The 13,592-nt window shown below is 40.3% G+C and overlaps 1 protein-coding gene across 2 annotated transcripts in view; it reads left to right on the top strand.

Annotated features, from left to right (window-relative positions):
• galnt2 (UDP-N-acetyl-alpha-D-galactosamine:polypeptide N-acetylgalactosaminyltransferase 2) overlaps window positions 1-13,592 on the top strand; it is a 67,632-nt gene that overhangs the window by 50,994 nt on the left and 3,046 nt on the right. For both annotated transcript variants that reach the window (XM_085370864.1, XM_085370939.1), the window contains exons 8-13: window positions 2,941-3,028; window positions 4,725-4,812; window positions 4,949-5,052; window positions 6,832-6,958; window positions 12,108-12,200; window positions 12,987-13,070. In XM_085370864.1, coding sequence (XP_085226990.1) covers window positions 2,941-3,028; window positions 4,725-4,812; window positions 4,949-5,052; window positions 6,832-6,958; window positions 12,108-12,200; window positions 12,987-13,070 — 584 coding nt within the window. The remainder of the gene's footprint in view (window positions 1-2,940; window positions 3,029-4,724; window positions 4,813-4,948; window positions 5,053-6,831; window positions 6,959-12,107; window positions 12,201-12,986; window positions 13,071-13,592) is intronic.

Here is a 13,592-nt window from a genome sequence, read left to right as displayed (position 1 = left end):
TGTAGCGGTTCGGTTCTTGGCTGCTCCGGTCTGCATGCCAAAGTATCACCGTGTAATTGTTAGACACTATTTAGTGTAGACAAAAATGCTTGTATGAATGTGTGTGAAAGGAGCATGTTGTTTAAAGTGCTTTGAGCGCTCAAATACAATCTATAATAATCAGTCCATATACCATTGATAAGTGAAAAACAGTTCACATGTTGTAATTGTGCTCATAAATGGTTTAAATGATGATACCATAGTTTGATCTAAAAAGAAAACGGCCAAAAAACTACAAAATGCTCATTTAAAAATAACAAAAACGCTGGAAACAAAATAAATCTTTTAGGGGGAAAGTTTCCGAACACTCACAGTCACTTTATTATTAGGTACTCGTCTTACCTACAACTCATTGAAAATATCCATTTAGCCAATCACATGGCAGCAGCTCAGTGGATTTAGGTTTGTAGATACAGTCAAGACAACCCGCTAACTTTCAACGTTGAATGTAGCGTGGTAGTTGATGCCAGGGGGAGTGGCCTAAGTATCTCATAAACTACTAATCTACTGGGATTTAACAACAGAGCCATCTCTAGGGTTTATAGGGAATGGCCCAAAACTACAGTAACTCAAATAACCGCTTGTAACAACCAAGATATGCAAAAAAGCATCTCTGAACAACACATTTGCCTTGAAGCAGATGGGCTACACCAAGCAAAAGACCGCACTGGGTGCCACTCCTGTCAGCTGAGAGCAGGAAACTGAGGCTACAGTTCAGACGGGCTCACTAAAATTGGAAAATAGAAGATTGGAAAAATGTTGCAACATTCAGATGTTGGAGTCAAAATCTGGTCAAAGGATGGATCCATTCTGCCTTGTATCAACAGTTTAGGCTGGTGGTAGTGTAATGGCAGAGTTTTGGACCTTTTACTACCAACTGAGCATTGTTTGGACACCATGGCTTGTCTAAGTATTGGTGCTGACCCCTTATGACCACAGTTCACAAGTTCTCAGTGGGCCTCAACAATCCCCAGATTTTTATTCAAATAGAGCAACTTTAGGATATATTGTGGATGATAGGTTTGTAGCTTGAACCTATTCGCTGGAACGTTGAAGGCAATATAATTACACAGCAAGCAAGACACGAAGTAGGCAAAGTTCTTCATGTTTCTCGTGCACGGGAGAGAACCGGACAAACGCCGTTCCTTCGCCTGACCCCAGTTGCTCTCGTCCGTTCTCCCGTAACACTGCTCTTTTATTGAGGTTACATGAATATGCATAGGTTCATTAACATATGACGTCTACATACACACAAAGAGTACCTTGCGTGTGTGTGTGTGTGTGTGTGTGTGTGTGTGTGTGTGTGTGTGTGTGTGTGTGTGTGTGTGTGTGTGGTCAGAGTGTGACCCCATAAATAACTTCCCTAAACCTGCTGGTCTGGAAATCCAACAGTTCATCAAACCAAAAGGCACTTAGACTAAGACAGATATAGCTACGTTAATCCTACCATAACACAATAAGACAAGGTACGACCTCTTCCCATACTCCCAGGATGTAGGTGTGCATTCCACACCAAGCCTTTGTAGCCTGCTAAAGATCACACATCCTATCACTACACAATTGATTATACACCTCTAAGCATATATGGTTAAATATTTCTAAGCATAAATGACAATCAACAATACAAAACCTAACAGTGGAGATTCCCATCATGGAAATGCAGTTGAAAAACTGTGATGCTGTCATGTCAGTGTGGAATAAAATCTTTGAGCAATGTCCAGCACCCTGTCGAATCTGTGCCACGAGAAATTAAAGCAGCTCTGGAGACAAAAGTGGATCCATTCCCAAAATAGCAAGGTTGACCTGATAATTTCCCTGACCAGTGTATCCCAGTAAAATACGCATAAAATTGATGCAATTCATGTTTTTTTCCATCTAATCCTTTACACGGAGGCTGGGGTTGGCTACAAAGCAGCACCTCTGAGCTTATAATCAGTCAGTGTCTTGTTAACATTCATGTGAGAAACAAGGAGCGCATGACTACATTTCATTCACACAGGAATGTTGGGCCTGTTTTCATTATAAAAGCCCATTATCACAGCTAAACCTGACAGTGTGAGACATGCAGATCTTGATGGGTGACAAGATCTTTTATCTTTTGGGGCTGGCAATTTGATTTTTATTTCCATTAAAGGAAAAACTTTATAAACGCAAACCGAGCTCTCTTACAGATACAGTCTGGTGATATTTAGAGCGAAGCCTTTTTTTAAAATAAAGACTTCAAAAAGGAGCTTCATGATTGACTGTAATCTTAATCTGAAATGGGACACTGTTGTTCTTTAAAAATGTATCTGAGTTGACTTAAAACAGTCTGATTCTGCATTTGATCCTCCCGAATGTGCTGTTTTGTTGTTCCCTCGTTAATAAATGCCTGGAGCCAAGTCTGAAACGCTGCGCTGTCAGAGTAATTCACTTTGTTTTTCTTTTGCTTTAGCTGCTTCTCTAAATAATGAATCCCACCATACACTGTGAAACCTTGTCTTATAAAAATGTCTCAGGCTCAAACAAATGAACTCCCCAATATCTGCAAGCTGTTTCTGTTTTTGTCATTCGGGCCGCTTGAGTAATCCTTTCTTCGAACTGCCGGGTGATGTGGCTCTGTGATTTTTAAAGCTTGGGTTTGTTTTGGTGTTGGTAGGAAATGGCTGATTAACGTTCAGTTTTACGTCATAAACGTGGCAGTAAACTAAATATAGAACATAAAATAAGCTTGCAGATGGGAATATTTACTTACGCTCTAAAATTTCGCAAACACAGTTAAGTGCTCTGAGTCCTTTGTAGTTCTGCATAATTTTGTCCTTTTTAATTAACTTGTAGTAAATATTTATTGATGATATTCCAAACCTGCATCCGTCCTTGAAGTGGCTTTGTTTAATTACTGTCTCCGTGTTTCCTTCTCAGGATAAGACACGAGTAGTTTCTCCCATCATTGATGTCATCAACATGGACAACTTTCAATATGTCGGCGCCTCTGCCGATCTGAAAGGAGGTAAAGTACACAAAAGACACACTCGACTCCTGTGTAGTCTAGTCAGTCGAGCTTGACAGCGAGGCTTTGCATTTATTACGGTTTTAGAGGATTTGCTTTTTAATGCTTTTCATTTACAATGAATTGACGTTGTTATCTCACAGCCGCATTAAGACCAGGTGTTTTGCCATCCAGTGCTGTAGCTCATAAACTGTTCTCTCCAGGTATTTCTCATACTTAAGGCGAGGCCTCCTGAGGAACATGGTATATTTCAAACTGTTTCTCACCAGGAAATGTTCACTGAACAGTGCCTCCTCTTCAAAGTATTGCAGATATTATCTTATTATCTCATGAGGCAGCACACATGATCCCCCACTTGTTCATCATAAATCTTTTAGACAGTTCCTTCTTTTATTCTGACATAGGCTGAATGGAACATCACGCCTACTTTGTACTGGAGAGCTGGTGGGTTAAAGACAGTTTAATGTCCAATCCAACTGATTTGGGCATGTGCCTTCTTGAGTATAACTCCAGTAGATGATATCCAGAAAGGACATTAATGAATTCAAGTTAATTAAATAATTGGTGTCATATATGTAATTTTACGCATTAAATATCCTTTTTTTGTCCACTGTGATGCTGATGGATATAGCTTACATACGGTGCAATGCACACTGGAAATGGAAGAACTACTCATAGCTTAAAAACCCCCCACTCTTTTTTATATTAATAATTAATTAACGACTTCACATAATAAAAAATTTAATGTTCTGAATGTGAAACTGCCGTGCAGTCGCATTCTTAATTTGGCTGAATTAGCAAGTGTTGGCACTTGCATTGCAACATTTCTCTTTTTTGTGTGGGTCTGTGAGGTATATTAATGTAAAAGCCAAAGTGGTGTACTGGCTGTGCTGATTGCAGTGTATTGTAGAACAGATACATGCCAGTTACACTAGTTTAACTCTCTCTGCTAACACTTAAACAGTTAAATCTTTTAGACAGTTCCTTCTTTTATTCTGACATAGGCTGAATGGAACATCACGCCTACTTTGTACTGGAGAGCTGGTGGGTTAAAGACAGTTTAATGTCCAATCCAACTGATTTGGGCATGTGCCTTCTTGAGTATAACTCCAGTAGATGATATCCAGAAAGGACATTAATGAATTCAAGTTAATTAAATAATTGGTGTCATATATGTAATTTTACGCATTAAATATCCTTTTTTTGTCCACTGTGATGCTGATGGATATAACTTACATACGGTGCAATGCACACTGGAAATGGAAGAACTACTCATAGCTTAAAAACCCCCCACTCTTTTTTATATTAATAATTAATTAACGACTTCACATAATAAAAAATTTAGTGTTCTGAATTCTTAATTTGGCTGGATTAGCAAGTGTTGGCACTTGCATTGCAACATTTCTCTTTTTTGTGTGGGTCTGTGAGGTATATTAATGTAAAAGCCAAAGTGGTGTATTGGCTGTGCTGATTGCAGTGTATTGTAGAACAGATACATGCCAGTTACACTAGTTTAACTCTCTCTGCTAACACTTAAACAGTTACAGCAGTTGCCTTTGAAGTCAGGCAACTGCTGATTTACCCAGTCATCTAATATGAACCTGCCAAATCCAATTATACAACCAGACTGCTACTTAATCCCAGCTAATGGTCGTAATTGTGCAGTGTTTTTTTGTCTGTGTGTTTATGTTGGCAGGCTTTGACTGGAATTTGGTGTTTAAATGGGACTACATGACTCTGGAGCAGAGACGAGCCAGACAAGGCAACCCGATCGCTCCTATAAAGTAAGACAAACACACTTTCAAAAGTTACAGGTTGTATCATATGCAACTAACAGAGTATTAATCTACTCAATTTTTACCAATGCCTTCTCAATTTTCTTGTTTCTTGTATTTTTTTGGTTTTTTTCTGCCCCTCCAGGACACCAATGATAGCAGGTGGCCTCTTTGTCATGGATAAAGAGTACTTTGAGCAGCTGGGAAAGTATGACATGATGATGGATGTATGGGGAGGGGAAAATCTCGGTGAGTGGTGCAATTTAGAAGCTCATGGTAGACTGAAGAAAGTGTCTAATGGATGTCGCAAGAATAGAAAGTCTTGATTAGTGAAAGAATCAAAAATTGCATAAAACACAGGTATTAAAAGTGGAAAGTCAAGTGAAGTCGCAGGCATGTCCTGGGTTTCCCGTTTTGTCTCCAGGCTTTTAAGGTTTTAATGAGTGTTTTGGAAAATACACTCATTCACTTTCTTTGAGCAGGTTTAATAGCACAGTCCTATATGTCCATTGAGTATAATGATGTTATATCATTATGAAATGATAAATGTATAAAATGTTATAAACTTTTAATACAGAGACTAGAGCAGTCTGTTTGCATTCAAGGGCATGTGCTGCATTGGTTTGAATCATATCAAACCAAATTTGTGCATTTAAATGTTTTTGTCTTCTTTACACATTAAAGTTAGCCACGGTGTTCCACAGGGTTCCGTGTTGGGGCCGGTCCTTTTTACCGTATACATGCTTCCCTTAGGTAATATTATTAGAACTGCCCTCCATACACTTTCATTTCTATGCAGATGACACCCAGCTATATTTCTCAATGAAACTCAGTGATGACAAATAAATTGAAGTCCCTTTTTCTTTTTCTTTTAAAGCTCAAGCCAAGCATTTTGCTGCTGTCATCTGATCATTCAGTAGCGACTTTAAATAACGAAATAACCTTGCACTAAAACATAGCCTGATTTATTTACTTTTTGTTTTTGTAATTTTATGTTTAAAAAGACTTGAAATTAGTAATTGAAGCCATAAACACATCAAGAACCGGTTTACTGAGTCTGCTGATTCTATGCATCCAACAGGCAGTCAATTTTTTTGCTGTTTTGTTGACGTTATGTTTGCACATCCTTATATGCCGGACAGTGATTTGGCTAAACAAACAATGGAGGATTTTGTGAGCTTTGGATAGAGCTGGGTTTGCTGTTTCCTGTTGTTTGTACTCTCAATGATAAGCTACGTGATTACTGGCTGCATCGTTATACTTGACATGTAACTGTGATAATTGTATCAAACCTCTGATCTCATTCTCTGCAGAAAACCTAATACATGTCTCTCCAAAATGTTGAACTATATCTTTAAGACTTAAATGAGCTTGCAACTGTAATCTCTTTCCCTCATAAATGCTGCACTTTTGGCTCAGAAAACCACAAATTCCTGCCCAGTTATAAAATCTCCACTCCCCTGTGAGATCTGGTGCTAAAGCAGCAACGTGGATTTGCCTCACACTGTGATCAACTCATGAGATCATCTGGGTGCCCATGCCAACAACGAGATAATAGAAAATCCTTCAGTAATTTGGTTGTCATATCTAGGTAAAAGATGTCTTCCTTAGTACAGTTGATCTTAGGAAATTACAGTGGCAGTGTAATAATGTTTAGAGTCAGTGCAGAGTGTGCACAATAGAGCTCATTTGCAAACAGTACAATGATATAATAGCAGCTGTGTCTCCCTTTTGCTTTTGTCTGAATGCACTTGGGAAATCGGTAAGAATAAACAGCTGACGGAGTGATTCAGGCTCCTCTCGAGGCGGTCCAATGAATCAGAACTGGATTGACAGTTCAGACATTGCTGTGCTCATTTAAAGAACGCTCATTCAAATGCTGGAGAGCAAATCTAACAATGTCAACACACTCCAAACATTCATGATATGCAGATGTGGATTAACTTAACTACTTTTTCTTGGCTTGTAGTAATTAACTTACCTGTTTTTATTCATTTTTTCCGCCTGCGTGTCTGTCTGTGTTTTTAGAGATCTCATTCCGTGTGTGGCAATGTGGCGGCAGTCTGGAGATCATCCCCTGCAGCAGAGTTGGCCACGTCTTCAGAAAGCAGCATCCTTATACCTTCCCGGGTGGCAGTGGCACTGTGTTTGCAAGGTGACACACATGCAGACACACACATACAAGAGGACCGAACACTCATTTAACCAGTCAGGTTACACGCATCACATAGTTCATCAAAATTCCCCATGTTGCAGCCTGTGCATCTCCATAATGACACTACAGTTAATGCATTTGGGTTTATTTGGTGACTTTAGCTCAGAAGGTGAAGCCACACAGTTCTCTATTTGTCATATCCAAAAACACACCAAAGCCCAAATGCATTCTGAGGTTAGGCCCAGCCTTCCATATCATCAGTATGTGAATGGGTAATCAAATGCAAAGAGCTTTGGATAATAGCAGTACTTGAATTCATTCTATTTATTTATTATTATTGCTGCTGAGCATATATAAAAAAACTTGTTTTCTCCTTACATAAAATATGGGAGGGAAAATCTCTATTTAAGTAGTTTCACTGTAAATCACAAGAAATGTGGAGGCTAAATGGACTGTCCTTTATATATAATGCTTTTCTAGTCTTAATGACCACTCAAAGCACTTTTACAGTACAAGCCATATTGCTTTTATTGATCACGCACATGCATAGGGAGCAATTATGTTTACAGAATTTTGCCCAAGGGCACTTAAAACATGCAGACCGGAGAAGACGATGATTGAACCCCTGACCTTTCTGTCAAATGGTGACCTGCTCTAACACAACCCACTCTTCATTTCTAAGAGTCAGTTAAAGTTTGGAGACAGTTTGACTCAACTGTAGTGACATTTCAAGACCAAATACTGAGGATGTTTATCCTGAGGTTCAAATTTCACTCACTAAATTTAATGTGGAAACAGCCTTTGAGAAAACATTCCCACCACAAGGTTCATTTACTGGATCCTCCGGGGCCTTTTTGTCTTGTCACGTGATTTTCATCAGCAGATGAGTTTGCTGTTTAGCTTGAAACTGAAGATTTTTGATTTACACTTTTCTGTGCAGCAGAACAACCGCACAGAAAAGGACTAGCTGAGCGTGTTCCAACTTTAACAGGGTTAGGAAGACTTTTTTGTTTGTTTGTTTTAAATCTGCGGTTCACTGACAGCTAATACAGTCAATCAGCTGATGTTTAAGTGACCTAGCAGTCTCAGAAAAACCTTGTCATTTTATGATACTTTTTACCATAGAAGCAGTTTAAGCTCTTCCTTTCCATTTTGATGATGGTTTTTCAATATTTATACTGGATTTTCTTTTTAAAGCACTTTGAATTTCAGTAATGTACTTATTTGCTTAAAAGCAATATACTAATATATATTATAGCCTAATATACAGTTATAATGTTAGCTCCTCATATTTATAAGGTTAGGGTACCGTCAAATAGTCTCTGCAAGCCAAAGCTCAGATGTCCGTTTGCTCTCATCTCTGCCTTTTCAGACAGTTTTTTCTAATCTTGGCTCTCTGTGATAACAAAGAGAGGGCATATCGGTGCTATGCTCATCTCTGCCTTTGAGCACAACAGCTCCACCCACCTGCAGCTTAGACCCTTAAACAAGATAAGATAAGATAAGATAACTCTTTATTGTCATTGCACAGTCATACATAGTACAGTAGTACAATGAAATTGGAAAAACTGTCCTACGTCGGCACTACATATAACACAACACGACACGATATGACACATCACAACGTAACAAACAACACAACACAGTATATTAACTTAGTATAAAAAAGAAGAATAAGTGTATGTGTATTGCACACTGTTATTATTGCACATTAATTATTATTGCACCTTGTTATAAATATAAATATTATTGTTATCGTTTTAAACATTGTTACCTCCCCCTAAAAAGTCCAGGGAGGTATCCAGTCAGGTCAGCTATTTACATTGATCAGGGCTATTGCCCTGTTGTAAAAGCTGTCCTTGAGTCTATTTGTTCGGGACCTCAGCAGCCTGAACCTCCTGCCAGACGGCAGCAGCTTAAACACCCGGTGTCCTGGGTGTGTGCAGTCCCGTAGGATGCTGCGTGCCCTCTTGAGACAGCGAGTGCTGTACAGGTCCTTCAGGGAGGGAAGAGGATGTCCAATGATTTTTTGGGCCATGTTGATGACCCTCTGGAGTGCCTTTCTGTGTGCTGTGGTGCAGCTGGAGAACCACACACCGATGCAATATGTCAGCACACTTTCAATGGAGCAGCGGTAGAAGACGGTCAGCAGCTCCTTCTTCAGGTCCATTTTTCTGAGGATTCTCAGAAAGTGGAGACGCTGTTGGGCCTTCTTTAAGACCGCAGAGGTGTTAGAGCTCCATTGGAGGTCTGTGTCTATGTGCACACCCAGAAACTTGAAACTGGAGACCCTTTCCACGCACTCCCCGTTGATGCTGACAGGCTGCAGCTCGGACTTCCTCCTTCTGAAGTCAACTACCAGTTCTTTTGTTTTGGTGGTATTGAGGTCCAGGTTGTTGTCTGCACACCAATCTGACAGCCTCTGAACTTCAGCTCTGTATGCAGTCTCATCTCCCCCTGAGATGAGCCCCACCACAGTGGTATCATCTGCAAACTTGATGACTGTGTTGTCTGGGTGGGAACTAACACAGTCATGTGTGTACAGAGTGTACAGTAGGGGACTCAGTACACAGCCTTGTGGAGAGCCGGTGTTGAGGCTGAGGGCTGAGGAAAGATGAGGCCCCACTTTAACTCTCTGTACACGGTCTGAGAGGAATCAAGGAGGAATAGAGATAAAAAGGCTTAATTAAAAAGGCTTAATTCAGACAGCAGGTGACCTGAGGGGCTGCACCAAGACCGAGTGTGTAGGATAAAAGAGACTTCTCTTTGTGAGTTGTGTGAATTACTCCCCTGAGTCCTGGAGTAAAACTATGGAGCTGGAAATGAGCACAGATCATGTGTATAGTAGTCTCTTTCGGTTCATTATTTTCTGTGGCTGCGGTTTGTAAGTTTGTGAGTTTTACTAATGCTCTGAGAATTAAATCAGTGTTGAGTAATTAAAACAAAGTACCATCAATTAAACAAGTTCATGAATATTTCCTTCAAAAATAAAAAAAAATAAAAACTAAAAGTGAAGAAAATCTGTTTTTTCCATGTGCTGCCCTTTAGAGCTGAGATATATGCGGCACCATAAACATTGAACACGAGTAGTGGAGAATGTGATACATGGGCAGATATGGATCTGTCTCTTGAAACCATGAGTAACCACCCTTGGTAATGAGCCCAACAAACCTTCAGTCTCCCGATTGGTAAACATGTGGGAGGATAAACAAACAGATAACAAGGAGCTTGAAATGACTGTGGTTACTCTGGTATTGGCTGTGATTACGGTAATATTTTTAAGGGGGAGCAAGAAATAAAGAGCATGTCAGGGTGACATGTGGTGCCTATTCTGCAGTAGCTCCTATTTTTGAGTCGGGGCTATTAGTTGACTTCAGCCCCTCATTTCTTATCAGTTAGTTACATACAAATACCTGAAGAGATTTAATTCATAGCTCGGTAGAACCCTTAGAGGGGAAAAAACTGTGGATGAAATTCAACATTAAACCAACATTTATTCAAACAGTGTCAAAGATTAGACACCACCGGTGGACTGCTAATGTTTTCATCAGTTTCATAACACTGAACACAGTCTCATATTAGTTGCACAACCATTCCTAACAATCGAAGACATCACTTATTAATCAGTGGGTGCAGTGGAGTTCTCTATTACAGAGCAGAGCAGCTTCATCTGTGCTCTGAGGCAGCGCCTTGCCCTTCAGCCTGAATCAAGTCCCAGACAGCATCCCTGTGGCTGCTGCAGTGACTCTGGGGACCTCGGAGACGGCACCTGTTTTGTCTGCCTGGATGACATTGTAATTGTTCTTCAGGGAGCAGCATTTCACAGCAGAGTTATAATAGGCGTGTTGTGGCAGCAGCAGCTTGCTATGTGACAAAAAGCCCCTGTGGACCTAAATAAAGTTTGCAGTGTGTGGTGTCTGTATTTTTGGGATGCAGGTGCATGAGAGTAAAAAAATCCTGCAAGACAAAGAGACTGCACATCAAAATAAACCCTTAAAATACCGTAATAATGATAGGGCATCTAGTGTCACCACGGTCGCTGGTAACCTTCAGATGTTAGAAGAGTTGTTTTCTTGAAGCTTCTCTTCCAGTAAGTGGAAGCCGAGTTTGGAAATGTCTAGAAATATGTGAGCCTCACTAAGACAAAACCACTGCTCGCTATTTAAAACTGCGCAACTCATGGGTTATAGAGAATTTCTGCAGAATATGAAAGGCTTCCGGCAAGCGCGTCATAACTTTTGCTTTTGACATCACATAAAGAGGCACTTAGTTTCCCTATAATTTGGTCAAAGCATTTACACTTTAGGGATTCACAGGTAAACATAATGAAGCTGATTGTACTGCAGTTATGGCTATAATTAACCCTGCTAGCAGTTTTAACCCTATTTTTAAGTCTGAACTGTGAAATAATTGCCTGAAAATTCACAAAAATAGTAATTGGAGTGCTTGTTTAACTTTCTCACTATGTTATCCTACTTTATGAGACACTGCATGAACCAGAGGAGCATATCTGTTCCTAAGAAACTGGATTGCAAAAATAGTGTTTGTGCAATCCATAAACAGTGAGGCCGATATAAACTGGTTCCAGTACTGAGGTTTGCAAACTGGGAGAGCAACAGAAGCTACTAAGGTCTCAGTGTTACCCCCCGTTGCTATAATCATCATTGCACTCTTTCTCTTGTCTTGATTCGGTCTAAGGAAGGACTGTTAGTGTCATACTTTGAGCTGCTCTGGACTGCAAAGATTGAGTTGTATTTTATTGACTCCAGCCGACACGTAGTCTGTCAGAAGTCCGTTACATCACTCGAAAAATAAAAATCTGACAAATTGTCAAATGTCACACGTCAACACTTTGTTTGGCAGCATGCACACGCTGTTGACCAACGGCTGCAATAACAGGGAAAATAAACACACATTCACATTTGTACAGCCAGGATAACTGTGCCCTCTGATGGCTGTCGGGGGGTGTATGAGCAGGCAGTGAGTGTGTCACAACCACCAAACAGACACGTCCATTCAGGAGTCGTGCAGTGTGCCACATACCTTTCTGTCTTTTTTTTTTTTTTAAATCCTCACCGACTCTCGGTCTTATCCTCACCCATTGTCTCCCTCGCCTTTGTGCATTTTCTTCTTCTCACCCATCCATCAGGAACACAAGGAGAGCAGCAGAGGTGTGGATGGACGAGTATAAAAACTTCTACTATGCCGCTGTCCCCTCAGCAAGAAATGTCCCCTATGGGAAGTAAGTACTATGAAGTATTAGCCCTGTGGGAGTTGAACATAATAATGGAGCTGGATCATAAAATTACAAAGGAAGCCACTTGAATGGACATAATAATTATAATTGTACTGCCAATTAGCAGAATGTAAGCCATAAAAGGTGTAATTTTTCCCTTTTATACTTAAGTGAGGATGTTAATGTAGCTCAGAAGAGGACAAAAAGTCAGTGGCTGATTTACAATACCGGAAACGCTGCTGTTATTTATGCCCTAAAGGGATGACAACGCTCCTTAAAAAGGTTGGCGCAGGATTGTTTCAAGCGTAGTGACAGCGTCAGTCATCCGCCATTAAAAAAAAATACCTACAGCTGCTGAATGGATTGACATTCATGTTCTTTAGGGGGTGACACCTGCTGACTTTGTGATCCTCTTAGTTTTATGCCACCAGCAGGACAAAGTAAGTACTGTAAGTGTGTTAAGGAATGCTTTTCACCCTTATACTAGTTTCCTTCTGCTTTATGCCACACATCCAGAAGTCTACACAGCAATAAGCACTTTCGCATTCAACCAGAGTAGCTAGACAGCACTATATATGCTTATTATGTGACCTTGTGGGAACAGACTTGGCATCTCCCCTCTAGTGTCAGTCCAAACAGTTATATTTTCCCCAAAGGATCTAGACTCAGACATGCCCCGAGCCTCCACTCTCTCCCCTTACAAAGCGACTGACGAGGCGTATAATTTAAACATGAAACCACAGCTGATTCAACCCTTTAATTCTCTTCCTCCATCTCCTTCCTCTCCCTCAGTATCCAGAGTCGTTTGGAGATGAAGAAGAGATTAAACTGTAAGCCATTCAAATGGTACCTGGAGAATGTCTACCCTGAGCTGAGGTAAGAAAATGAGGGCAGTCTGTGCAATATGATGGAGCCAGTGTTACACTGCATGACATGTAATGTTGTATAATCAAAACTAAATTGCATTTACCAAATTGTTAGGAGACCACTCCTCAGCCAGAAGTTTGAAATATGACTTTGTGCTAATGTGTGGCGGGATGTTTTATACACAAATGAGACTGCAGTGACGCTAATGCCCAACCAGGAGTTATGATTCAAGGTCATTATTACATTTTCACAAGGTTCTCAGGTTCGCAATTAGTGGCTGATGTGAATGAGTCCACAAGTTCAGCAGAGAGCACCTCTGATTTAAATCTGACTGCTAGATTGCACCACTCCCAGCGTTTTTGCTACATTTTGCCTGAAGGTCAAGTTATGACCGCTGTCACAGACTCTGGTACTCTTCCAGGTTGTCAGATAGGCAAACCTTGAGCTTGAATGTACTTTTAAGTAAGTACAAAGTTGCTTACATCTAAATCTGTTGAGCAGCGTTGGTGAGAAACAAAGATTTTTTTGAGG

Source organism: Diplotaxodon limnothrissa, linkage group LG1 (assembly GCF_057381915.1).
Source record: "Diplotaxodon limnothrissa isolate DT_005_m linkage group LG1, D_limnothrissa_male_GT1.1, whole genome shotgun sequence".
Taxonomy (NCBI): domain Eukaryota; kingdom Metazoa; phylum Chordata; class Actinopteri; order Cichliformes; family Cichlidae; genus Diplotaxodon; species Diplotaxodon limnothrissa.
The sequence above is the reverse complement of the archived record's forward strand: the minus strand, read 5'-3'. Positions and strand labels throughout refer to the sequence as shown.